Source organism: Chelonoidis abingdonii, chromosome 5 (genome assembly GCF_003597395.2).
Source record: "Chelonoidis abingdonii isolate Lonesome George chromosome 5, CheloAbing_2.0, whole genome shotgun sequence".
Lineage (NCBI taxonomy): Eukaryota > Metazoa > Chordata > Testudines > Testudinidae > Chelonoidis > Chelonoidis abingdonii.
Window position 1 is genome coordinate 13625992 of NC_133773.1, and position 27971 is coordinate 13653962.

The 27971-nt window shown below is 41.5% G+C and overlaps 1 protein-coding gene across 7 annotated transcripts in view; it reads right to left on the minus strand.

Moving 5' to 3' along the window:
- SLC4A4 (solute carrier family 4 member 4) overlaps positions 1-27971 on the minus strand; it is a 242866-nt gene that overhangs the window by 72210 nt on the left and 142685 nt on the right. For all 7 annotated transcript variants that reach the window (XM_032768082.2, XM_032768077.2, XM_032768080.2 and 4 more), the window contains 3 exons: positions 27140-27216; positions 8726-8883; positions 730-817 (listed from right to left, as the gene is read on the minus strand). In XM_032768082.2, the coding sequence (XP_032623973.1) occupies positions 730-817; positions 8726-8883; positions 27140-27216 (323 nt within the window). The remainder of the gene's footprint in view (positions 1-729; positions 818-8725; positions 8884-27139; positions 27217-27971) is intronic.

The window sequence follows — 27971 nt, forward strand, 5'->3', positions numbered from 1 at the left end:
GGTGCATGGGAAATTAGGAGATTATTATATTCTGCCCCTGTGCTCAGAACAAAGACAGAGTTTGAAGTGGGTGAATGAAACCAAGGGAATTGTCAGAGAACAAAGGAGCACAAGAAGAAAGAGAAAATGCTAAGATGTTGGTGAGATACAGTTGTGCAGAGACCAAGAGACACTGAGAAGAATGTTTAACTTATGTAGATAGTATCATATCACATTATTGGTGTGTATTATTAGAAAGTAATTAGTAGGTACAGAGGGGTAATGTGCAATTATTAGTTAGAGCAGTGCTCTCGGACACAGGGCAACACATGGTGGGTGTAACTATTTCGACAATAAGATGCACTGTCAGAGTTGCTGTGGGGTACCTGTGATCTGGGAATGTGAATAAAAAAAAAAAAAAAAGTTTATAAAGTAACTCCAGTATATTTGAAAAAATTACAGAGAAAGATGCAGGAAAGAAACACATTCTAGTTCTACACATTTACAGAAATGTGGAGGCAGATTAAATAATTAAGAAAAGGAATTTAAAGATAATCAGAATTTGATATCTCTGCTGTACATAAAGTCAGCACTCATGGATCCATCACCCAATTTGCCACCCAAAGTAGCCTCAGTACTGATATGTGGAACCCAAAAAGTTACTATACAGCTAAAGAAGAGGATAGCTACCATCTAGGTTGATGAAACAACAACAGAGAACAATTGGACACTGTATGCAAAGATGCCTACCTCATCCGACATCAAAGTGGCAATGGATCGACCAATCTCATGGTAGGACTTAGCTTTTCCCTTTGGACCCAGCAAAATGAATAGGAATCTGACCAAAAACAAATGGATCATTACCATCCAGGATAGCAAACTGAATCATTTACTTATTGTAGCATAAACTCGTCTACAATCAATAAACAGCATGAACACAGAGATTCATCTTTACAAGGATCATACTGTAGTAGTTAGAGATGCAATCTATTCCACTTCCTGTAAAACACACAGGATATAATCAGATATTAAGAGTGAGATTTTCAAAAGGAATCAGCATCAACTTAACTGCTCCCACTGAAGTCAGTGGTAAAACTCTCTGACTTCAACAGGACCAGATTTAGGCCAGCACTGGGCACATCTGAAGACTTTACTCTAAACCCACAATGCAGTTGTATTTAATAAAAAAAAACAAACCCCAAGGTGAATCTTATTTCAGTGTACAGTAAATTCAGGTAAAAGTTGCACAAAATATGAGGAATCTAGGAAAATTTACAAAATGCATTATTTTCAGCCTGGGTTTTCAGAATTGCAGAGTCACCACTGCTCCCACTGATTTCAACAGGAGCTCAGTCCCCTTCATAGTCAGGCTGTTGGCCCACAGGAGGAATAAGACTATGTCTTTGTGTCAACAGCATAACTAGTGTACGTCTCCCTCTGAGATTCACACACTTCACTTAATCAAAACTTGCTAACCTAGCAAATTAGGGGATCAAATTCTTCCTTCAGTTATGTGGTCCTCGGAGTCTTTCCCCTAAAAACCTAGGACACCACTACACACAGACACCTTGGTTCAGCTGTCAATCAGGTTTCTTTGTATTTTCTTCATCAAACCAGTGCTGTGATGGCACTACACAGAGGGGTCTAGCGACCAGCAGCAACCCCTGCAACCTAATTCATGAGCCAGGTGCAGGCAGCAGCTAAAATGTGATACTCCTCAAAATGCCCAGAGACCAGGAACATGTACTGCTCACGTGCAAATGCTGTCCAAGTGTGATATAGCCCAAACTGGTTCCCAAACTGGGCTCTGCAGACCCCTGGAAGTCTGGAAAGCCCTTGCTAATGGTCTGGCTGGTCACACAGTGCTGGCCCTTTTTTATTTCCAACTGCTAAATTCCCTTAGAAGACAGCTACATTAAATACTTCCCCAACATTATTCCTATTCCTAGCTAATTCTGTCAACGATGGGCGTTTTGCTGCAATGGCTGGGGAAGGGATGTAGAGAGTGTGTCTCAATTTGTGAGACCCAAGCAAGGCAGAGTTCTAGCCCCTGTGCTCCAGGAGGGGTTCAGGGACTGCTCACTCCCTTATCCTTCAGAGCTCCCCTGTGCTCCCCAAAAGGGTGAGACCACGACTCTCCTCATCCATCAGCCAGCAAAATGGACTGGCCTCCTTAGGAGAGCAGCAGGCATCCAAGCAAGCCAGAAGGGCAGTGGGGGGTGGGGCAGGGGTATTTGTGATGGGAAGAAAGTGTTTTAATTTCTTAAATTTATTAAAAACAGTATCCCTGAAAATATCTAATATTTCCTTTCTAGAGCCATCAATCCCACAGAGCTCAGAAACACACTGCACTGCATTTGCCTATCAGTGCATCTCTGGGGATGAAACATCTGTAGGATTCAGCATCCAGGACAGCTACTCATGTGTGAAGGAAAACTATCTTTTTAAATCAGCCTTTAGCTCTTAATAATTTAGCTAAACTGACCGAGCCTGGCATGCCTTGTGTTCCTGGTGGGAATACACAATACAGCCTTGCTGATAGTAAATGCTTCACAGCCAATGTTCATGGCAGATATTCATCTAGGTGGATTATTTTTAAACTTACACATACTGCAGGGATCACTATCTACAGTATACTGATCCTTTATTTGATACCTGTTAGACAACAATTGCTTATTACTATGTACACACTTACTTGATAATATCTTCAATATGAAATCATTGCTCTTCAGCTTCTCTGCCTTTGCTTCTAATCACTGGTCGTGTATTTTGAATGAGCATCCAGCAAGCTCAGTCTGCCAAAGCTGAGGTGCTAACAAATACAACCTGCTGACCTGTTATCTAGGTCTTGTGGCCATGTTTTTATTTTTAAAAGGTGCCAGACTGATAGCTGTCTATCCACGAACAGCCACAGTCCGGGCAGCAGGAATGCCAGCTTCCTACATTAACCCTGCCCCTGTAGCTCACCCATGAATGATCTGGGTCACAGCTGAGCCATGGAAGGGTAGTTCAACCCCCAGGCCTGACCACTGGCATCTCCACTGTTTGCCCATTCATTTTGATGGCAGTTTTGTGATATGACCATCTGTTTCATGACAACTGATTTGAGACAATGCAGGCCAGACAACGCCAATCTGGCATCCAATGCAATCTTGATATGAAAGATGCTGTTATCCAGTTACTAATCCGCTCCCTTAGATCATGGCAACAGAAGACAAGACAGGAGATCTGTTTTTAGGATTTCAGTTTACTAAGAGCATGGGAATTATTGCAAAAGACAATTTTCAGCAATTCATATGTCTCATGCTGGGTTTGATGGAGAAACACTCCACAGCAGAGCAAATCAAGCAAATTATGTGCACTGTAAATCCAGTCTGTCTGGAAAAGGGGCCAAACAAAGGCACCACAGCCATATTACTGCCCTGCTCTCTAGCAAGAGATTAAGGATCAAACTCAGCTTGGTGTAAATGGACACAACCCTCGTGCATCTCAGTCAACTCCAGAGATTTTGGTGCTGAAATTAAACCCAGTTTGCTGGAGGGATACATGAGAGGTCAGGTGCCATGCCTGCTTATGCTAAAGAATGTGGACTGAAATCTCTACTAAATGGCATAAAGAACCATCAGAGCTCAATGGAGGAGGGATGGGGGGGAAATGTACTTGTGAGGAGGTGTAGTCTCCTCACAGTGGGTTGAGGCAAGAGTGAGCCACAGTGTCCTAGGGCCAGGCCTGCCTGCAATCGCTGTGTGGTAGCTGCTAATCCAGGAGGCAGGGCATTCCATATATAAAATATCCATGGCAGAGCAGGAAGTATCACAGGGTGAAAGCCAGGGCTGCCCATACATGGGGAGAACCCCTCTCCCCCCAAAGCAGGAAAAAGCCAAACGCTGGGATTTCTCTAAGGGTTAAAGGCAGTTACATCAGAAAAGGGTGCTGTTTTCTGGTTTGTTTTGCTGTTGCTATTTATTTTGTTCCCTTGATCAACAGAGTGATTGCACATGCCTCCTTAGAGGAAGGGAAAAGCCAGCTGGGTTAGTTTTCCCATCAGAAACCGCTGGATGCTGGACTGGATGCTGCTTGATGGCTGGGATGCTATTTGTTATTGATCTCTAGGAGAAGGAAATGAAGACTCCGGACAGGTGAAGTCTCTTGTTTTTCCCTCCTTCACCACACATGATGATTCATTGTTTGGGTACCTTGTCAACATGCCACCCAGCTGGTTGCTTGCCCGGTGGTATACAGAAGCAGAGACTGAGAAATGTAAACCCTTGTTACCAAGAGTCAGGACTCCCCAGAGAATGCCCCAAAGCTGGAAAAGTTCCAGTGAGCCGCAGTCATTGGGACGAGGCTGATATCCTGAACAATGCGTAAGACACAGATTGTGTCTACACTTAAAAAAAAAAAAAAAAAAAAAAATCAAACCAAAGAAAAGGATGATCTCGTTATTAACCAATTAACTGGGACTCTGGAGATCCAGGCTCAACTGCCACAAGCTTCTTGTGTGATTTGGAGAAGTCACTAAATTTCAGGTAAGGTTTCAAGGCATAATAATGGTGCAGAATCACAGGTTCATACTTCTGTAGTTCTGTAGATAACCCCTGCCCACATACCCTTAAAACTCCTCTCGGTATTTCTTTACCTTCTCCTCCATCTTAATGCTGCAGAGGGGGGAGATCTGAAGGTCATCTGCAGAATTTTAGTCTAGAAGCTTCATTAAGACCCACCCAAGTCATTAGCGTAAATGTGAATAAGTGCTTGTGAAAGGAGAAATTCCTAGCACTCTAGACTTAAAATTAATGACTAGAGACCAAAATGAGCAGAATAGACATGATTTTAAAAGCCTGGGAAATCGCATCTGTAATGGACAGACACAGCACAGGGTGAAGGGCCGATGATGCTTCATGGAAAACGTTGAAAAACATCCTATTGCAAAACAGCTGTACTTACAGTTCCTTATCTGGATTTCAATTCCCTGTTTTTTAATGCCAAGGATGGTAAGATGGCATAAGAACAGGGTCTTTGTTCAGACCGAGCTCAGGGGCTTTTGCTGCTTTCTTTTAAACAAAGATTCCGTTTGCACGTAAATATTCTTAGTAACGAAGCCTAGGCAGAGTGATTTCTAAATAGAAAAATCTTTCAAAGATTTCCATTAAGCATCAGCTGCTCTGTAACTAAACATTAGTCTGAAATCAAACGCAAACAACAATTAGAGGCAATAAAAAAGGGAATACAGAGCCATCAGTCTGCCTGATACATTTTACTGCATGGGTTATTTAGAGTGTGTTTGTTCTACATTTCCAAAGCAACATGAAGGAAAGGAATGAGGATGAAGGGGTGCACAGAATATTAGCCTTTCACCCTGCGGAGAGCTCAGTGCAAAGCCTACCTCTAAGCCATAAGATGTTGGTGCTTGTATCTTCCTCCTCCTCAAATGATGCCCCACCCCCTTGAAAAGTCACAGCTGATATGTTGTCCATGGGAATCAAGATTAATTTGCTTTGAAAGTGGAAGCACCAAGATGTCTAACATACTTTTCTGAGTAGCCATGTTATGTCATCTTATTACTAGGAACTTCTTCTTTTCCCTCGCTTTCTCCCAAGTTATGTATGACCTTCTCTACTTGAGTCAGACCTCAGTTTATGCCCATACAGCAGGATCCAGCTCCCTTCAAGTTCCGTGGAGCAGGATGAGGCAGGATCCCTGACTGTAAACTCCTCAGGACAATCACTTGTGTCTATGAAAGCACTCAGCATATTTATGGATGCTCAGGAAAAACAGGCTAATTAATTAAGAGCATAAGAAGCAATGAGTGGGTCAGCTGGTAAATAAATTTCCAGTTAGAACACTACAAAATTATACAGACACCCTAAATAAATCATCACTCACAGTTCTAGACCAACATTTTCAAACTTGGGAGTTTAAAATTACGCTTCTGACTCCATGTTTAGCCTCTTAAATAGAAGTGGGCTGATTTTTTAGAGGCACTGAGCAGCTGCAGCTCCCACTGCAATCATCAACTGGTCTCCGGCGGCAGTAATCCGTACAGTGAGGGTATGTTTGCACAGCAATGTAAGCCCAGATAGGGTTACTTTGACTTGAGTCTGCGTACTGCAGTATGGACACTAGTGTCCTAGGTTCGAGATGGGTCAGAAAATCCTTAACCCAAGGTTAAAACGCAATGAAGATGCTCAAGCCCAGGGTTCCCTGACGCCGGTCAGCTGACTCGAGTCCCACTAACCCTACGCTTACATTGCTGTGTTGGCACAACTGCAGCCCAACTCCTCAAGAAAATAAGGCCACTTTATGTACAAGACTAAACATGGCTTGAGGAGGTCTAAGTTTGAGCACCAACATTTGAAAATTTTAGCTGTGGTTTTTATCAGATAACATAACAAGGGAAACCTAAATTAAAAAAACCAGAAAAGGTTCCACCTATTGCACCTTTTAGAATCTGAGAGTTCTGATGTGCACTTTACAGCAGACATGTTCACTGCACGGGGAGGTTAAAACAGATGACTGAATGATGAGGTAGTCCATCACAGCCAATGTGGGCCCTTCTGGGATTTCCTTTATTGGATTTCACAGGATGCAACCACTGCAAATGGCTCTTCATTCCTCACAGAAGCACGTTAATGAGCCTCCCTACTCTGATTACAGCTAACATTTGGTTTGGAGGACAGCAAATGGATGATAATATTTCCTGGAAAAAATGTGAACATGGAAGGATGTATTGTTTTCAATAACACTTTGGAATAATTTCATGAGGTTATTAAGCTTTTCTACATCCAACTTCGGCTCTCACTTCAGAACAAAGGATGTCTAATTTTACCTCTACTGAGAAACAATCAGACGTGTATTTAAAAGAGAAATAACCAGGGTCAGACTAGTGACTGAAGTACTGAAATGTACAGCACCCAGTAATGCTGAGACAGCAAAAACAGTTATTGCTAAAAATAATCCACCCTATTTTTTCCAATGTATTCCTTAAAAAATACCCCAAAATATAAATAAATTAAACATACTCAAACATTTCTTAGCATTTCCATCCTAATGCTGCAGTGATATAGATTTCAGACATGCACACTGCACCGTGGTTAATAAGCAGTTACCCGAATATCAGACACAGATCAATCTCTTTGAGCCCAATTCATGACAATTACTGACAAGTTGCCACTTACCCATGATTATTCAACTTTAATATGGGCGACTTTGATTCCATGAATTTCGAATCTTAGTAATACAAGTTTATAAACTTTAGACCTGTGGACTTTTGACAGATTTATCTTCCCATATCAGTTTTATCTTGTGCCTTAATAGTTTGTTATTCTTTGCTCATGTAAGTACTTTATGTCTCCTCTTACGATGTTTCATATAATATACATCTCCTCTTTCTGAGCACTGTGTAAATATTACTTTCATCATATAGTGGACATACATTAAAAAAATGTATATGTTCAAGTAAAAATAAGCATTTGCATACTCATACTTAAAAAATTACCAGGACATTTCAAACTCAGTATTTACAGTCAATGTAAACTAAATCTGTACACTTATATTAAAACATAGGTATGTTGTCAGGTGCTAATATGTAATGGCCTTAAGTGGTAATTGTATATATATAGTAATACTATATTACAGTAATATATATTAATGAAGCACCTCTGCTAGCAAGGTGGAATTGAAAAAGAACACTGTGATATAACCGAAATTCCATCTGTATGCAGTCTGTTCTTTTCGTTATAACTTTATTATGCTTCATTGGTAGTTTAAGTATATTTTACTATATACTTTTCATACTAATTACTTTCATGGTTTCTGTCTAGAATACACAAAAAATGCAGTACATGTATCTAAGGTTCTACACTTTTTTAAACTGACATTGCCATGTATTGCATAGAGAAATAGTATGTAACTGCATCACTAAAGACTGTATTTTTATGCCCATGACTAGACCTTTAACTGTCATATATTCAATTTTGTGAGTTAATAGCCCTGATAATGCCAATGTTTATGCATACGCTTTTTTTTAAGCATATGAGCAATCTCAACCACATACTTGAAGTTAAGCATGTTCACATTTACAGGATCAGGGCTTAAATTTCTAACACAAAAAGGGACATGGTTACTTTAAAAAAAAAAAAATCACACTTCTGCCTGAAAAATCTGCGCTCCTTGTAATAACACCTACAATGACTATTATTGAAAGATTTTGTCCAATTTATTCACTTTTCATATAGGATAGCGCTTTTCTTTTCTTTTTAATACCACTAGAATTTCACCCTTTGCATCTTGTCAGTTTCACTGTCCCCCATTTATTTTTTAGGGTTTTTTGAGACAACAACAAGGGAGAAAAAAGCATTTTTAAGAAAATGTACTTATAAAACCAGAAAAATACCAGAGAATTCAGGGATGAGCATAGTACTTCCTTTCATTCCCCCCCCCCCCCCAACTAGATTTCAAGTTAAAGGTGAAAGATTTATACGAATTGAATTTGTCCCTTTAGTGCTACATTAATCAGTGTTTATGTACACTCACAGATTAGATATTACAACAAATCCAAGATCTCATTATGACAGAAGGGGTGATCTGTAAGCTAAGTTCTGATAGTCTTCGTAAAATATATAAATCCACTGCAAGTTACATTAGAGAAAGCAATGGAGACGGTTCCCTTTTAGAATGGTGTCATTATTTTAAAGGTGAGAACACTTTTCTGATTCACGCTGCATGCTGAGGGAGACTCTCTTACCGGGTAGGAACAGGGACTTCAGTCAGAGCACCCAGCATAACTGCCTGCTGCAGCCGGACGAAGGCAATGAAAGGGTTTTCCAAGAAGTCTACCTCACCAACCAACACATTGGAGGCCTCAGCATCACGGGGCAATTTCTTCATAAACTTATTCTTCAGCTGTGGCAGTGAGAGGAAAAAGGAGAAAAAAATTGATTCTCTCATTAGGCAGATTAATATGAATATATAATCAAACTAATCCAATTTTAGCCCCTCTCCTGTAACAGTACCATGATCTTTAAACATCCACCTGAACATATCACCAACACTTCTTTGCAGCCAATATCTAATATAGCTATGTTCTTTTATTTACTGGAACATAGACACGTACACTGTTCTTTGTATGACACACCCTGACCCACTCACAGCTGTCAAGCAGAGGTAAGACTGGGAAAAAACACCCACAGTAGTAGTATCTTCCCCCCCACATACACACAAGCTAAAAGTCATCAGATATTTCTCCCCACTAAAACAGTTAGCAATGCTACCATTAGGGTAGAGAGCCACGATGCTACTGGATTAATGGGGACAGGTCATGCCTCTTTCGGTTATAGTTTCTCTGAACTTCTAGTTTCAGGAAGACAGCACTGCATCAGGTCACCTTCAAGTTCTCATTGCAACCATAAGGGTTAGAGACTTAACAAATGACACCCTACATCTGTGGGATCGGACTGCACCAACGGGGACTATGGCCCATTTCTACCTCTTTGTAGAACCCGTCAGTATTCACATAGTATATATTCCTCTGTCCTTTGCACAGTGTGAAAGCATTAATGGAAGAATGGAGCACTCTATTAGCCTACCTAGGACTTTTAGCAGCAGAGCTGTCATGTGAATAACCCAGATTTCCCCAACCCCATCTTTCCAGAGCCATCCCATTCACTGACCCACTGGGAGCTGTGGCAGCTACTGCAGGAGTTTTTTGTAACAGCTCTGCTGGTCCCCAGCCCCTAAGGTGGAGTACTGAAGCAAGCAGGAGGCTAGCTGGCAATTGCCCTCCACACTCCCCAATGCCCTCTGCAGTCTCAGTGCAGGGCAGAGAATAGCGAAGAGGCAGATGGGATGGGAGCGGTTGTTAGAAGCAGACAGTGCAGCATCCACCCATAGGCTTATCCTATGGGGAGGTGGGAAAGACACGTGGCCTACTTCCCTCATGACTTTAAGGGACTGAGGAGAACAAAGGCACACTCAACTCTGAGCAGGGGGTTGGGCTAGATGAACTCCTGAGGTCCCTTCCAACCCTGATCTTCTATGAGGCTAAGTGTTTTGCTGAATAAAGATAAACTGAAATGCATGTGTAAGTGCTTTGACAAGTCAGAGCCTAGGTGAGGAACTTCAAGCCCTAAGGTTTGGGAGGGTGTGTCATTTTGATGGATCAGGCCATTTATCCCTAATGTACTCTTTAAAATGAAAGCACCATGAGTGAAGCGATATCAACAACATGTGTTCTGTTCCAGCTAAGCTTCGCAGCAGTGTGCAAAGCTTCTTTTAGCTCATTTGCAGCAAGTTAAATGATGGGACGACTGCAATCCATGTACTTACAACCCATTTTGAACCACTCCCCCAACCAGCTTCTAAAAAGATCCATGTCGTCAGCAGAAAGAGCTTAATGAACAAATATTATTAGGTCAATTTGTTTACTATGTGCATCTGATAGCACTACATGTCTCGTCGGCTTGACTGTTTTGCTGATGACCAGCTATACTTCCTACCTCTTGTAGTAGCACAAGGCTATCACGGTTGTACCTTCCTCAGAGCCTGAATGTGCTTGCCAGCAACACAACAGCAGAGATGCTGCCTTCCAGGGAGGCAGGATAACCACCTTGTGGTTAAATCAGTGGTCCAGAAATTAGAAGACCTGGATTCAATTCCCTGTTCTACTATACGTTTCCTGTGTGACCTTGGGGATGTCAATTTTTATGTGCTTCAGATCCCCCTCCGTAAAATACAAACAGCATCACTGCCTCTCTCCTACCTCTTGGCTGTCTTCTCTATTTAGACTGTAATTCCTGGGGAGGAAACGTACAGGGCCTAGCACATGGGAGCCTAAATTCAGTGTTCATATCTCCCATTCTGGCACTAATAAACCCACCACAACAGTGAGGTTTCCAAGTTTCGGGTCAGCAAAATAAGTGTATTTCCCAGAGCCCTGCATGGAGCCATGGAGCAAGTGGAGTCAGTCAACAGTTTTCTTCACTCTCAGTGAGGGGACCAAATGCCTCCCATCCCAGCCACGTGCACCAGGCTGGAGAGTGAGCGCTCCTCTGTGGCGCTATGGAGCGCTGGGCACCCAGAGGGAAGGGGCAGTAAGATGGTGGGTATTCATTCCCTGGCATTTCTCTGCTGGTCTTGGGAGGGTATTGGGAAGCTGAGGCCTTACCTCAGTGCTGCTGATACTGACAGAGCCAGTTGGCAGGAGCGTGTGCAGGGGAAAGCTATGGCAGTTGGAAGTCGGGCAGCTCCAATCACATTTGGAGATAGTGGTCTCACATCTGCCTTCCCATTCTGTACTGACAACTTAACTAGTTTGAAATCTAGCACTGTCTACCTGTCTGTATGTCTAAAGTACTTATATGGAGCCGTTGCTGTAGTGGCACAGATGGTGGCTTGGGCTAGTCACACGAGAACAGACCCAGTAGTCAGGTGGCTAATCTATGCCACTGTCTGTACTGCAGCATCCATACTCTTATTTTTAGCACACTAGCTTGAGCAGAGCTAGCAAGTGTCTATCTACCCAGGCTAGGAGGCATGCTTCCAGCTGCAGAGCAGACCTACCCTAATTCAGCGTTTCTCAACAACCTGTCCATGGACCAGCGCTAGTCCCCAGTATCGAAAAGGTTGTGAAACATGGCCATGACTTAGAAGCACAAGTCCTCTGGATTCCCCTGCTCCCCAAAAATCACTCATCACTTTTCAAAATCTTGGCCTACATTCTTTGGGGCAGGAACAGTCTCTTCCTAGGTGTCTGCACAGCACCCTACGCAAAGGGGTCCTGACTCTGACTGAGGCCTTTGGTGCTACTGCAAAAAACAAACCAAAAACACTGAACACAGAAGAGGGGAAAGGACCACCTGAGATACACTGCTATTCTTCTGTGGTGCCCAGCACCTATGGGTAGTATTTCACAGGCTGATCCAGAAGATGACTCTGGGAAAGCAGGAACTTCAATAAATCAGTCACTAACTACAGCGCTTAAAAAACCTATACAGCTGAACTAAAACTTTTACTGGAGAACCCCTCCAGCTGAATGGAGAAGCCCTTTAACTAATCACATTATTTTAATGACATTTCAGCTGTTGAGAAGCAGCCTGTAAATAATACTTAGAATTAATCTTAAGAAGAGCCTGTTTGCATGTGTTTGTGTATTAATATTTGATCACTTCTAGCCTAATGAGAAGCTGCCAAATAAAAACCTCTGTCACATGAGCTTAAGTCAAGGTAAACCACACCACCAGTTGCAGAACTGCCAGCAGCTCTCTCAGAAATTCAAGGCTACAGACCTGCGAAAGCTTAAACTGGTTGTTCCTTTGTGTGCTACACTGATGGCAGATGGCATCAGCAGAATACAGACTACCTACTAAGCATGCATTTGCATAGGATAACTTTATAGGAATTGTGACTGATGCTTCTTGTTATTGCTACTTGACTTTGGCTACCAAGCACAACACTTACTGATGATCTGAGCGCAACAGAAGAATTAATGCTACATTAGCAGGGCACAACTAACATTCTCACAAAAAGATGCAGACACACTGTACCTGTACTTGCACACATTCTGACACATTTCACTCCCTGTATTTCTGTGCCAATGTGTGTTTTTGCAGTTATACCCTACTTCGAAAATCTGGCCCCAAACAGAAGTGTGAAAGAAAAAAATTGCTGTAAACCTACGCTCCTGTCACTTGTTTGATCTGACCTAAAAGGATTACACATGCTGTCCTATCCTTAACTGTATGCAGCCCAGCTATCTGCATGAAAAACCATTACCTTGCCAAGACCCAGCTGCTTTACTGAGGAAAGACAAAAAACAATTATTCAAGACTGATACCATTGCACAGGGACACGGAAACATTAATAGCCGTGGCCCGATTTATAAAAAAAAAAAAAAAAAAATCAATAAAACAAGCTCAGAGCTATATGCTATTTGCAACTCATCTCCTGCAGTAAATTCATGACATGTCTTCCTTCTGTCATCTTTGAAGTGCAGGTTACAGTTCCCGATCCCATTAAGCTAAATTTTAGTCACCATCACCACTGGAATGACACAATCAAAGTAAACACCACTGGGTTTAACCATCAAGAATGTTGCTTACTTAGGAAAAAAAAAAAAAAAAAAAAGGAAATTGTACAGTTACAGTGAAGGAACAAAAGCCCAAGAATGTAACCTTGTGGAAGGCGTGCTCTGGAAAAGCAAAACTACCAAGGCCAGCTCATTACGCAGAATCCTACCTTACAGAACACTTTACGCTGACTATTTCTCAGAAACGTGTCCTTTCTCTATCAAGGTCCTGCTGCTTCACTTTGGAGGAAGGCAGTACATGCAAGCTTTACTTTAGGTCGGATCAGAACTCAGCTCACTGATACAACTACTTGTTTTTTGTAAAAACCCAAGCACTACAAGTTACTTATAGTGACCTTAGATTGACAGGAGCTCCACTTAAAGCAGAGCAAATAAACTGCACCTCAGCTTAGAGAAGGTGTTCTGGGAAAAAGTGACTTCACTATGGGCCTGATCCAAGGCCCACTGAAGTCAGAAGTCTTTCCATTGACCTCAATCAACTTTGGTTTAGGGCCTCCAAGAGGACTCTGCTGTCCAGTCTTAGTGCTTAATGCCTCACCAACACCATCACGCTAGCTCCTTAGCCCTTATTCTGCTGTCACGCTGGTTTTACCACGGTGTAACTGCATTTACTTACATGAAGTTGCTGGCAAGTCACACTATGTGCGTGGGCAAAATCAGGCCCTTTAACGGGAGTTGGGTAAGAAAGACAAAGTCAATAGGAATCTTACAGCTGACTGTAACGGGCGATGGCTTGGAACCTGCAAGAGGAAGATATTACTGGAGTCTCCACCCTCATAGCTGATGAGATGTGGCCAACAGCTGTCTTGTCCAAGCCTCTGTGCAAGAGAGGGCATCATCTAGACACCGTAATATTGACTCAAATTCTCACTGACCCCTGTAAAATGTCAGAGCAGTTAAACCTCTGGCTCTCCTGGCAGACCAGCAGGGAATCTTTCTTCCTGTGCAAGTACTCGTAAGTGCTGTTTTAGCAAGGAGAGCAACATCAGCACCGTATGATCCTGAACTCTAGATAAAACAGCTCCCCCAAGCCAGAGGGAATTCTTTTGGAGCTGGTCTCTGAATTAAGCACCCTTTACCTCTGGCACTTAGAAACGCATCACCAATTTAAACAGTTCAGTACAATGGGATAGTCTAACAGGGTGGCTTGCTCTTTAGGACTAGCCAACACTGATTATGGAGGAACCACAGCTGGGTTGAACCAGGTGGTTCCACTATAAAAGCAGCAGGAAGCTGCAGTCAAAGAGGGCTGCTTGGGGACAGCAGAGATGGCTAAGAGTGCATAGTCCACACCCATGAGCAGCTTAGTTATACAGACATAAGTTGGTGGTGTAGACTTTAGTAAGGGGCCCTGAATAGGGGGAGGAATTGTTAGCAGGGTGCCGCAGAATGACCTCTAGCCACAAGTTGTCCGTCCTGGTTACAGATATGGATAGAGCTTTGAAATCATCCCAGGACATGAAGTGCCATCAGTGCAATTAATCATATATTATTTTAACACAATGCAAACTGTGAAATGATACAGTTACAATTGGATCAGAAGGAGATCAAAACAAACATCTTGCATTTCCCCATGCATCTCAATATCAATAACATTCTAATCAGTTCTCTGTATGGCTAATGGAAGGCTAAATTTTCTGTGCAAGAAGAAAGGACCTAGCTTCCTTCCACTTCCAAAGTGAACGAATTATGATACACTGAAAATCTCATTTCTGACAATGGTAGGAGGACAGTGTATCTAAGGCTACTTAGAGGGACACTGTCAAATTAAAAAGAATAACTGCGGAAAGATAAACATCCTCGCCTATGCTACCAGTAGCACCTTTTGGAGCATTTTAAAAATCTGATCTAGTTTATGCCGTTTACTTTTTGTATTTCAGCTCAGACAATCATAGTATAGTATATTTCACTTTTGCTTCTAGTCAATTTCACTTTCAGAGTCTTGCACATTAGCACAAGCAACCAATACTTTGTAACACAAATGTATTTGATTAAAAAAGTTCTCACTGGAATTTGGACAAAAAATATTCTGGAATTCTTTTAGTGCTACGTGTTTTGCCTGACCATACTCAAAACCTGCTACACAGAAATTTTCTTTTTTTCTTTTTTGCTGCTGAGAAGTGGGAAAAAATGAGCAAGAAAAAACTAGTCTGTTGGGCAATCTGCGTATCTATGCGTATAAACAAAACAAGTGAAGTCTCGCATTAACTAGTCTCCCTGGAAAAGTCTGTTTCCCTTTTTTTAAAGGGTGTCAGCTAAATGTACAGGAAGGAAAAGTCATTTTCATTTGAGATCCCTGGAATAAAACTAGGTCATCCATTCTGACAGATATAGAAATTAGGAATACCCGCTGGTGATTAGGAACATTAGTCCATTCCGTTTAAACAGTAAAAATCAGCCAAGCACCCTTCACAAAAATCAGTCAATGAACTGAGTTCCAAACAGCAGGAAGTCCTCAGTCCATCCCTCCTGGGAAGAGAATGAGTGTTTCTCTGATCCAGGCCAATTTCTTTTTAACTTTAGAATTAGCTTTGGCTGAGGTTTCTGTTGATATGGAAACACTGGTTTGGGTAAGCACTGCATACATCACAACAAATAAGAGGGGCTTTGTGCATCTCTTTGACTAAGCACTCCAGCTGACCACACTCCAAGCCTTTTCACATCCTGAACACAAGTCTTTCCAGCTGGAGAATATACTAGTCCACTCTATTATCTATACATCAATACATACTCCACTTTGTATATGCTAGTGCACATACTCAACAACGAAAGACGCTAACACACCCAACAGACCTCCAATAAGATATTGTCCCACCTTTTCTTCTATTTCAAATATAAACCACCAGAAAAAGCCTTTAGGGGTTGCCAAGGTCATTTTAACAAAGCATGAAGGATCAACAGATTTCACTATTATGTGGCAAAGAGCATCAGATTCCCAGGTTCCTATGGAGTATTCATGATGTCTTCAAACAGAGGTAGCATTATGAGATTCAAGACACTGACAAAGAATAGATTCTAATTCACACATAACATACAAAACATTGAGTTCAACTTCTGTTTGCAGACAAAGATCTGTCCTGTGAGACAAACAGCCACTGAAAAAAAAAAATCCGCAGAATATACAAAACTATTAAAAATCGGCAGTTGACATACGAGCCAACTCCGTCTCATGTCACTAACAATGTGGGTAAGGTAGTATGTGGTGAATCAAACAGCGTAACCAGGTTGTGCCCCTCAAATTCCATGGAAGTCAACTGCAGAAAGGGGAGGATGGAACTGTTTAGGACCAAGGCCTGAGACAGGGATTTAAGGGATCTGAGCTCTAATACCCTAACCACTTGTAGGACCGTAGTAAAGCCTCAAGCTCTGTGCCTCAGTTTCCTAACAGGGGGGTTTGGAAACAATTAATTATAGGTATATTGCACTTTACTCCTTCCAGCTAAGGATTCCCAAAGTTAGATTTTAAGGGATATTGTCAGATGGAAACTGAGCCTAGATTTGGATCTTGTAAAAATAAGCTTTCACATAATAGTCCTATAATATTTCCTTGAATTAATCATATGTTAGCTCATTTGTAAACATTCTTCTGCTTGTTGGCAACTCAAATATTGCAACAGCATGCCAGTGCATGAAAGCCTACAACAGAACAGAACAAAGAGTAACTAGCCTCTTTTCACTAAAAATCAGAGCTAGAGGTGGAGAGCCTCGTAGTGAAATTCAGAGACATCATACTGAGAAGAGTAATGAACACCAGCAATGACAGAAAGATGACACAAATTATCTACAGCAATTAAAACCATAGGCAGAAAACAACAAGATGAGACTCAATGTGTGGCAGAGATGCTTTTAACCTAGCATAGGCATCCATTTTTACTACTGTATAAATCCAAACAACAAGAACATGAGAGAACATTTCTGAAGACATATCATCTGAAACTTGTATACACTCAATGGGAAGGATAAATCTGGACAGCAAGAACGCTAAGAAAAACCTCATGTGATGGTGTTAAACTGAAAATCTGAATGAAGTTTGCAATGCTCATATACAGCAGTAAAACTAGGTCACTCCAGCTTTGGCTGCATATACAGAGGCATTAAAATATCCCAGAGAAGGGATCTAATAACCCTCTCTTTACAACTCTGTTGCAACAGCACCTGGAATATTGTACTTATTTCTGGCACCTTGTTACCAGAAGGATATTGACAAGCTGGTGTCACTCAGAGAAGAACAATAAAAATGATCAAGTGGCGGGGGGGGAGGGTAAACATATAAGGAAAGTTTAAAAGCGCTAAAATATACAGTATGTATAACTTGATTCAGAGATGACTAGCCACCCAATCCTTCTCCCATTTAAGTAAATGGGAAAACACCTATTGCTTTCAATGGAAGCAGGACTATACCATAAGAAAGCCTAGGACAATTTAAAGCGTTTGAACACCAAGGAGGAAGAGGAATTATTTAGGGTGATGTGTGGGGGTTAAAACTAGCAAAAATGGGGTAAAATGTGGGTAGTTGGAAGGTTTTTCCTAATATTCACTGAAATCTCTTAGGATGTGGAGTACCCTCTCATCTGAAGCGGTGGAAGCTCCATCCTTTGGGACATTGCAAACTAAGCTGGACAAAGTATTAGAATATTTGCTGTGAAGAACAATCATACATTGGCAGGGAGATGCACTGGGTGGACTAAGAAGTTTTTTCCTTCTATAGTTGGCTAAATGCTGAGAAGTTTTTTTCAAGTTATATCAGGTCTAGCAATCCAGGCATTATATGTAATATATTTTAAAAATTATCCACACACATATTTTTAGCAGGCATGCCCCCTTAACTACACTATGAACATTAAAGTATTTCCATGTCATCCTTCTACTTGACTAGGTTACTGTCAGTTCACTGTGAGAGAAAGGATTCCAGGGTACCCAAGAGTTCTCTCCTATGTAAGCAGTTAATGGTAACTATACACTCCAAGGCATGTCAGATTCTTCATCATGGGCATCTCCGAAACTGGTGGAGCACAGGAAGGAAGCAAAAACAACCTAATGCAGTAATAATCATCTCAGTAAAGGTTTTCCTTTCCAAAAGGATTCACCTGCATTTTCTAGAACAAACCCTGCAAAGGATCTATCCAATTTCATTTGCGAGAACTGTATTTTTTGACAGCACTCAAAATGTTAATTATGTCCCTTACACTGGTGTCATTGCGATATGGTGTTAAAGACAAGAAATAGTCTCTCTCCCTTCCTATAGTCTGAAAAATCCCCCACCACTAAGCTCTGCTCTTGGAGCACATAGAACATCACTTCAGACTTTTATTTATAAATTGGAAAACAGAAAAGAAAAAAAATTTGACCAAAAGCGCCAGGGCCTTTGCTTGTTGGGCTAACTGTAAATGATTGCTATGTTGCCCACAGCTGGTGTGTTCTGAAATAAGGCATATGAAGGCAAATGATTTGTGTAAGCTCCGACATCAGGAGGCAAGCAATGGGTGTTCTGTCAACACCAGCAGATGCTAAAAATGGAACACGCCTCCTCTTTAATTATCTTTTTTAGATTTGCCAGGGAAAAAAGTAAAACTGAAAAATCATGCATAAAAATAGCATTTTGTGTGATTCATTTAAATTCAGGTTAATAATCAGCAGCAACAGGTTCTAGTGGAGAGGTGTGACTGACTCAGGACCATGCTTGCTTCTGAAAGCAGCTCATAACGTACAGCCAGTTTGCAGTTACTTGTGCAATCTAAATTTAACGAAGTACAATAAGTCAGTTTGTCACTGCCGGGGGGGGGGGGGGGGAATGTTGATTATTTAATGAACTAATTTTCATGTTTACAAACCACCTGCAGCTCACCATAGAGTTTAAATTTAAAAAACAGTTGTATGTGTATTTAGCGCTAGTGAAAGGAGTTGCGTAAGTAGCCCAGGCAAAAGAAGCTGTTTATCTTCAAGGCAGTAGCAGAGGAAACTTCCTACCCACACTATCTTGCTAGCTTGCCCCAACCCAGATCTGGGGAAGGAGGAGGAAGGACTTCTTTCGGGGCTCAGAGATACATCAGCTGTCATGCTCGTACAGTTCTTGACCTTTCTGCTGAGGGTGCCAGCAGATTTTCAGATACAGGAGCTGGAACTGAGCCCCACCAAACTTATCTCACACAGGAGTCACCAAACATCCCACAGATGGAAACAACTTTCATTCCCTACTGAGCTGGGCTGGCTCTGAGCAGGAGACCTCGAGATGAAAGACCCTCTAGCCAACTGGCAATGCCCTGAGGCTTCCAGTGCCCTAATAAGTGCTAGCTGAAGACTAAATCCAGACTGGATGTCTTTCTAAAAGAAACGTGCTCTAGTTCAGCCAGAAGTTATGGGCTGGATGTAGAAAACAATGGATGACATTCTATGGCCTCTGACAGGATTATCACAATGGTGTGTTCTGGCCTTAAAATCTATGCAAGCGAACAGCACCCTGCACCTGACAGAGGGAGATGTGGAGTAGTCATTTCCTTCTAGCAGGTTACACACATTCCCACTCCTGTGGCTCAGCTATAATAGGAAGAAAAGAAAAATTGGAGAGGGAGGCAACGCGGCCCTGTCTACACTGTAAATACAACCATGTGAGGGCCTGCATGTAGCAAATTAGATTGTTTCACAATTTTGGCCTGGTTACGATCATGGTGAGTTTGACATTCCCCTTGGTAAAAAGCGAGACATGCCAAGTGATGGGACACCTTTTACCCATGGCCGGATGACAACATAACACCTTTCCCCTGATAGTGACAGACTCTGCATTGTCATAAGGGACTTCCTTCAGCAGATAAGCCGCTACATAATGCGGCCTAAAACCATAATATCAGCCTCAGCAACATCTGCAAATGTACAGGTTTGAGATACGTACGCAAACTATATATATGATGCCATGTCTGTGTCTGTGGGGGAAATGTAAGATCTAAATTCAAGTTGTTCTTTGTGTGCAGTTAAGATCCACAGTTCAGCTTTTCTGCAAACTCACCATTTTGGCAACAGATCTTACTTATTCTTCTTGTCACTGCGGCTTCAAAATAATCCATTTTCTATGAGTTACGTGCAGGAAAATGAGTGAAATGTAGGATTTTGAACTTAAACTAGACATTCCTATTTTCTCTATCTTAGAAACCCAGCACAGGGCTATCGCTTCAGGCTTTCCACATCGTTTTATTATCGGCTATATCTGCTTCTCATGACAATGCCATGTCATCTTATTCCAAGTACAAGAGACCTTGGATAAAGTATTATTCAAAGGAAATTTCCTAACCCCACCACTATTTATGGAGCAACCTGTTCTTTGATACAGGTCTAATCTGACTGCTTATCACATGGAGTCAATAACCTGTAGTCAATAAGGCATACTTTGTATTGGGAGAGAGAGGGGCAGATTTACACTAAACTAGCGACAAGATTTTTTTTTTTTTTAGTCAGTGGTGAAAAATGTAGGCAATCTGTTTTCCAAAGATAAGATCACAGCATAAAGTGCAAAGTTAGTTTATAATTATCTAGGGGGAAATTAACCATTTAGATCCCAAACAACCATAAAAATAACACAGTTAGGTATATTGCAACTATTGAATACTTGCGAGGTTTACACACTTTGGCCTTAATTCAGAAATACACATAAGCGTGTCCTTAATTTAAGCATGTGCATCAGTTCTATTGACTTCAATAAGTATCATTCCTGAACAGGGCCTGCTCTTTACATCTTCAGAGGCAGGCATGTATGATTTATTCATGCCTGTGATGATTTACACCACGGACACTGGTATCAGAAGATGGAATCAAAAGTAACACTCAAACAAACCAAGCACACTTCAATACACAGTTACACAGCTAGGCTGTTAGATTACTAAATTACACTATGACATAACACAAATACAGCAATGGGATGGGATTGACAGTCGTATTTATTGCTGGTAAAACTTCATCCCCACTAAAGTTAAAGGGAATTATACCACTGCCTTCCGTGGGAATAGAGTTAGGCCAATGCTGAGTATTTTAGAAAATCCCACCCTAAGAGTCAAATGACCTGGAAAAACAAATGTATGTCAAGAAACCATTGTGTAGTTGAGCACTCAAAAATTAGTACCACCAAATTAAGGCTAAACACATTTATTTTAACTCTGTCCCTAAGGGCATCACAGCAGTTTTTAATTACATGATCATGAACAATTTCTCAAACACAATATATCTAGCACAAACTTTTCTCTATACTTTCTTCAGTACATTGAAGTCAATAGGACTTAATCATCTACTTGAGTGCTTTGCGGAACAGGGATAGGATAACTCATACTTAAAGTTAAGCATGTAATGAAGTGCTCTGCAGAATCGGGGCCATAGGTAATAACAACACACACACGCACATAGCATGCAGGAGGACACTTAACCTAGCAAAAAAACTGCACTGTTCAGGCTCAGTATATACATAATTTTCAAGTTCTCTTAACTCAGTTAAATCAAAATCAATCTGATTGCGAACAAAGGCCACATACTGCCCCTTAGCAAGAACAATTTCCAATTCAAATTGCAAACCTCAGTCACTTCAGATTAAGAGTGCACGCTCGCTCTATCACTCTTAAAAATTTTTTCCAAGCTCCTTTCACTCTCAAGTCACTTGTGGTCACAGTTTAAAAATGTCCAAAAAAAGTCATCTTTAAGCTCACACTGAACATGGGAAAACTTCAGCCTGAAAGGTGGAAGTTTCATCAAGTTATGATAATTTGAAAGCAGAGAGTTTTAGGGGTGGGACAATTTTCTAAAGTGCTCTGCATTGATCTAGTTCTGCATTGGCCACTATTGACTTCTATGGAAGCAATGAAGCCAATGCTGAACCCTTCTGAGAATCCCACCATGTAACTAATCTGCAGTATCCAACTCCTTTCATTTCTCTCAGACAACAAGCTTTTCCCCAGGTCCACTAACTAACTATCAACTACCCTGGCAGTGGGGAAGGGGCAGCAAGCGCTCCACATTTCTGAATGAGTTCTCCAAACTGAGAACCTTCTGCCCTTCCCTGAGACTGCTCGCTACTCTCCACACATTACACTTTAGCCTTCCACTGGAAGTTAGAAGTTCATTTTCTCTCTCTCTGAAAATAGTCTAAAAAGTTTACCCCATTTGCAGCTAGACTAAATTCTGAAATGTAGATTAAAGAAGGTAATGATGAAAACAAACAATCAGAAGAAAACACAAACCAAATCCAAGGTAAGCAGCATGGAATGTTACTGACACTCCTGTCTGGGTAATGAGCCTTGCTAGCACGCTATGGGAAAATCTCAGTTATATACCATTTTAGCAAAAGAACAAGGCCTGGCCTACGCTTAAAACTTAGCTCAACCTAGTGACATCACTCAGGGATGTGAAAAATTTCACTCCCTGCGCAACATAGTCAGGTCAACCTAACTTCTGCTGTAGACTCCAGTAGGTCAATAGTCGACCTAGCTACCACAAAGAGGTACAGTTCCTTCAGTGATGGAAAAACCCTTTCATCAACGTAATAAGTGTCTAGTTACAGAGGCGTAGCTGCAGCTGTGCTGCTGTAGTGTGGACACATCCTTCATCTGACATTACTGGAGCCTGTATCTGCACAGATGCGTGTGTCCCAGGCCCTTGCTGATAGGAGGTTCTTTCCCCATCTTTGTCCCCAGTCCTGCAAAGGCATATGCACATTTAACTTTAGGCACTCTGAGCAGGCCCATTGAGCTGAATGGAACTACTCACAGTGTGTCAAGTGAAGCACATGTGAATCAGAGTGAAGTCTGCATCAAAGTTGCACTTGTTTCAGTCAATGAAGCCTTCTTCCCTTCCTTTGCTTCACTAGCCCTCTGGGATGGGGAAGGACAATCCAATTGTCTTCAACTCATTCTCTTTGAGCAGTGGCTCGCTTCCCTGATTTATCATTAGAATTCTTCATGGGCAGGTGCAAATAAGCACCCTGCAATCTCCAGGAGGGCAGCCTTAGGGAGTAGCCTTGAATGCTGCTGCAGAAGAACCTCAAAAATATGTGGATTCCACTAATACGCAGCCCTAAAGAGCTCTGGCCTAGCTACTATTTAGCTTTCTGTTCTGGCAAATACAGTAACTCTAGCTTTTTTGGGGTATTCTGGACAGCAGGAGCTCACCATACGACAAATGCGGCCATTACATACAGTACTAACTGCCTCTTACAGCTCCTGTCTTTGTAATGAGGTACTGGCTTCTTCGTGCTCTTCATCAGATTGCAGCAAACAGCCTCTCAGCAGCTCTTTCTCCCAAGTCTATGAGAACACCTAGGTAACCTGAAAGCTGCCAGGCCCAGACAACCGTTCTTCACCACTGCAGCCAGAGGCAGGATGACTCCAAGGAGAGAAAAGCAGCCAAGTAGCACTTAAATAAAAGCACCAACATATTTCACATGTTGTAGATTGCATTTGTTCCTGCTGCAGTGTCCTCTTTTGACACTTTCTAGGTTTAGTCTGTTCATTCCTACTGAGAAGTGGATATAACCTCTCAGTCTGTCAGAAATACAAAATGCAGAAGTAAAGTATTCATGACAGTTACAATCCTCCTTTTGGAACTCCAGGCATCTGTGGCGGAATACACCTCCCCACTGCCCAGGCCTCCGTGCTTTTCCAAAGCTCGAGAGGAGTTTCCACTTTCCTCCAACTTGGAAAAATCACACTGGACTAGGAAGACCCACTGCAGGCGTGATGTGTACATCAATATGTACATCTCCATTTTTAGGTGCCCGGAAGAAGCCACTCTCCAAATGAGAACTTCGGAGAAATAGGGAAATTGTATGTTTTAAGGCAGAGGTTCTCAACCTGAGGGGTGTAAAACTCTGGGGGCAGGGTCAGAAATCAGTGTTGGAGGGGCATGACCCCCTGTTCTTCTATATTACTAAAATGGGAGGGCATCCCAGATATGGAGGGGAACTGCTGCAGGGCCCCAGTATGGAAAAAGATAAGACCTACTGGTTCCAGAGACTGGTAGTTGGATAAGGAGCCTTTCACATGAAGTGCATGTAGTAACCGTTTGGTGATACAGTGCAATCACTCAAACACACACTTTCCACCAACACTAAATTCCCTTTAGAAAAATAGAACAAAAAAACCCCTCAGAGGAACAAACAGCTTCACTGTGAACAAACAGCAAACAGTATATGTTTCTCCAGATCCCTGAATGCTCCCCAGGTGTTTTTCTGCTTACTAAGAGCCTACTGGAACACAGATTAACCCAAGTTCTGGTTATAGTCCTATTATGCTATTAACTCTATCACCATACTTGGCAGAAAAAGATAAATAGACAGGAGAAGAGAACACAAGCTAGTCCAAAACCTTTTTGTCACTTAAAACATGTAAACACAATTTTCCCCTTTTTATTTGCAAGTTATTTCCACTCTTGAGCTAACTAACAAACCATAAACAAACTTCCGTACACCACCGTTGAAAGATATGATGGTCTCCGATGCACACAAACAAACAAAAAGGAGGCTCCCCCATTTTTATTTAAGTAGAATCACGTTCCAATATGCAGCCTTGTGAAACTGTCTGACCTAAGACAGAAAACCAAAATACTGAAAGCCTCACCGTCAAGGCAAGAAAATCAGTTCTTTTTACATGCCCTGTTGTCATTAAATCATGACTTATTTCCTAGCTTCCTGGGCTGTTTGGTAAGTGGTTAGCTCAAGAAAGTTACAAGGTTTCATCATAATTTCACCAATTTTATCAAAGTAGGCATATGAGCCAATCAGTAACTAAAGTTTGAGTCCAAGGTAATTTCTTGGGCTAACTTTGACAAACTTATGTGGCAAGAGTTTTCTTGTAAAAAGCTTATTAGCAGGATGTCTGCTAAATAACTAACAGATATTTTAGATCAAGATAGTCGAAACCCAGCAGTGTTTGACTATAGACAGCGATTGTCCATACAGAATTCTACTGCACATTAAAAATGGTAAGACATTTCAAATCTCACTTTGGGAATACACACAGTATTAATAGCACTGACTGTGTTATTTGTTTTTATATTAAATGCAATTTTAAAAAAAACTATTTTCTGGATTTGCTTGATGCTTCCATCAAAATTTAAATGATGCAAAATTCAGCACGATTCTGCTGCAGAAAACTGAGGAGACTGTTGCAGTAATTAGGTCTAGCTTGCTAACGAGTATATGAGGTCCTGATGACAAAACACTTAATATTGTATTACATTGCTGCCTTTCCTGTTAAATACAGAATTTTGCCTTATGTTCCTTTCTATCAATAAAAATATACATCAAGGTTTCCTTACAATCAAATCAGAGAGTGTTTGTGTAAATACACACACTTTGAAAGACACTACCAACCAGAGCACAGAGGATGGCAATTCCATCCTGTGGTAACTTCTGAGGTTTTGCAATTGGTTTTTGTTCCACGTTGGAATGAAAGCATTTTTCTGAACATTTTTCTGAAAACGCATCGTTGTATTTTTGTTCTATAGGCTGGTGGTTAGGGTGGTGGGGGATGTGGGAGACTCAGGTTCAATTTTTTGCTCTGCCTGAATTACAGCAGAGCTTTACACCCCGAATTCCTCTGATTCAGGCAAAACAAGGACTTGAACCTGGGTCTGAAAGATTCCAAGGCAGACTCCCAACCCATCTAACACGTGGGTGTCTCGCTCTCGCTCTCTCTCTCAAAACCAAACTATCTCCACAAAATGATTTGGCTTTGACAAAACTGGATATTTTGCAAATAAATAAATAAAAATTAATAACTTCCCTGGAAGTAATTTTTAACAGATTATTAAAACTAAGATTAGAGGTGAAAATGTCTCTCTCTATTCTTTCTACTCCGTGCATTTGACTGAAGTTTTTGTCTAGTCCATTTCGGTGTTTCTCCACTCAGTCATTTCCCACTTGTGTGGATCTTCCACCCAGCAAACAGGGAGAGAATTTTTTTGTTTCAAACCAGAGAAATGTACGATAGCATAAACCACAAAATTTGGCTGGAGGCACTGAAAGGCAGTTGTAGAACCTGAAGTAATTTTGAACTCTTTTTCTTATACCGATTGTGTTCACGTGCCCCTTTAACACAAAAACTCAGCTCTATTCAAATAAGCCGCAACAACATTGCCAGCAACTATCACTGTGAAGGACTTGAGTCATTCTCACCTGGCTGATTATAACATTCTCAGGGAAATATATTAACTATGTAACTCTCCTTTGCATCAGGAAATAACCAAGGGAATAAACAGTGTAGAAGCAGTGGGGGGGCGGAGGGAGATGCCACCAGAGAAACAGTCACACATTGAAAATAACTTGGTTTTGAATCTGTAACAAAAAGAATAATCGAAATTTGCAAAGCTTTCAAAGTGTTCAAATGAACTTACTCTTTAAAATCCTAACCTCTCTGAAAAGATGAGAAAACACACCGAGGAAATGAGTATGATTCCCTTAGCACGGGCAAAAGAACCTCAAACGGGCAAATTATTGGAAGCTGGTAACAAAGGTTTTATGTTCATTGACATCACAGATCTACTCAATCAAACTTTATTTTATTTTTTTAATACCATCCTGGGTTTCTTTTAAGCCCTTTTTGGTCAACTGGGCATTTTTGAAGTGATCACTGATAACGAATCCATCACCCACCAGATGGGAGGGCACACCCTGTGGTACAAGCAGCTCTAAGTCATAACATCTACTATGAAGTGTGTTGTGGAACCTAGGCTGAAAGTATGCATCTCTTTTTCAACGTGTAGAGGAAAGCTGGAGATAATCAGAAGCTAGATGTTATCCATTTACTTCTCATGGAAAAGGACAATGTACTTTGCTTAACCAGTAAATCAGCAATATGGCTGCCGGATCTCTTAGTCACACTGCAAACTACCATAAGCAGTGGTTCCTTCATCCCTGACAATACCACAGCGGCTGCTTTATAGATGGCTGATACTTACAACTGGAGAGTTTTGTAAGCCGGCTATGCAGAACACCTGACCCATTTACTTACCTTTTTCTTGCCCATCTCTTGCACTCTAGTTTTATGGTCCAAAACTGCCCCTCCTCCCCCTGCACAACTTCAAGTGAAGTTAGAATTTGAAGCTTACTTGCTCTTTGTCAGGTTTGTCAGAGACGTCGTTCAGACTGGTGGAAGTCAGGTTCCGATGAGTCATGGCTGGACTGCCTGTAAGCACAAGGTCAATACCAGTTAAGGCATCGGTTACAACCCAGCAAAAAGGACATAGAGGCCCTGGCTATAGCACTACCTTCCAAAGGGCTGCATAAGGAGGGCAGGGTAGTGGGCCAAACTGGAAAAACTGTAGAGCCGGATACAGGGTCCTTTATGGAGTTCAAAGTTGCAAAGGGGATAGAAGGAAACCAAAGATTCATAGTATCTGGTCCACAAAATTCTCACACTAAGGACTTGTCTACACTACCACATGGGGTCAATCTAAGATACGCAACTTCAGCTACGTGAATAGCGTAGCTGAAGTCAACGTACTTAGATCTACTTACTGCTGTGTCTTCATCGCGGTAAGTCAACAGCAGACGCTCTCTCATCGACTCCGCTTGCACTCCTTCTGGTGGAGTACCGGAGTCGACGGGAGACCACTCAGCAGTCGATTTATTGTGTCTATATTAGACGCGATAAATCGACCCCTGCTGGATCGATCGCTACCTGCCATTCCAGCGGGTAGTGTAGACAAGCCCTCAGTATGAAACAGAAATAAAGTTTAAGGAACTTCCAAAAAACAGTTTGAGCGCTGCTCCTGGACATGTTTGACAGGTAACCCTTCCTACACTAATCCCCCCAGCTAACAGAATAGGAAGCTTTCTAAGTAAGCTGACCAAACAGCTGGTTTAATCAACACTGCATACTGGGAGCTTGTCTATAGTATCAGCTGATGCTGTTTGGAAGAAATTACTTTTCTTCCAATT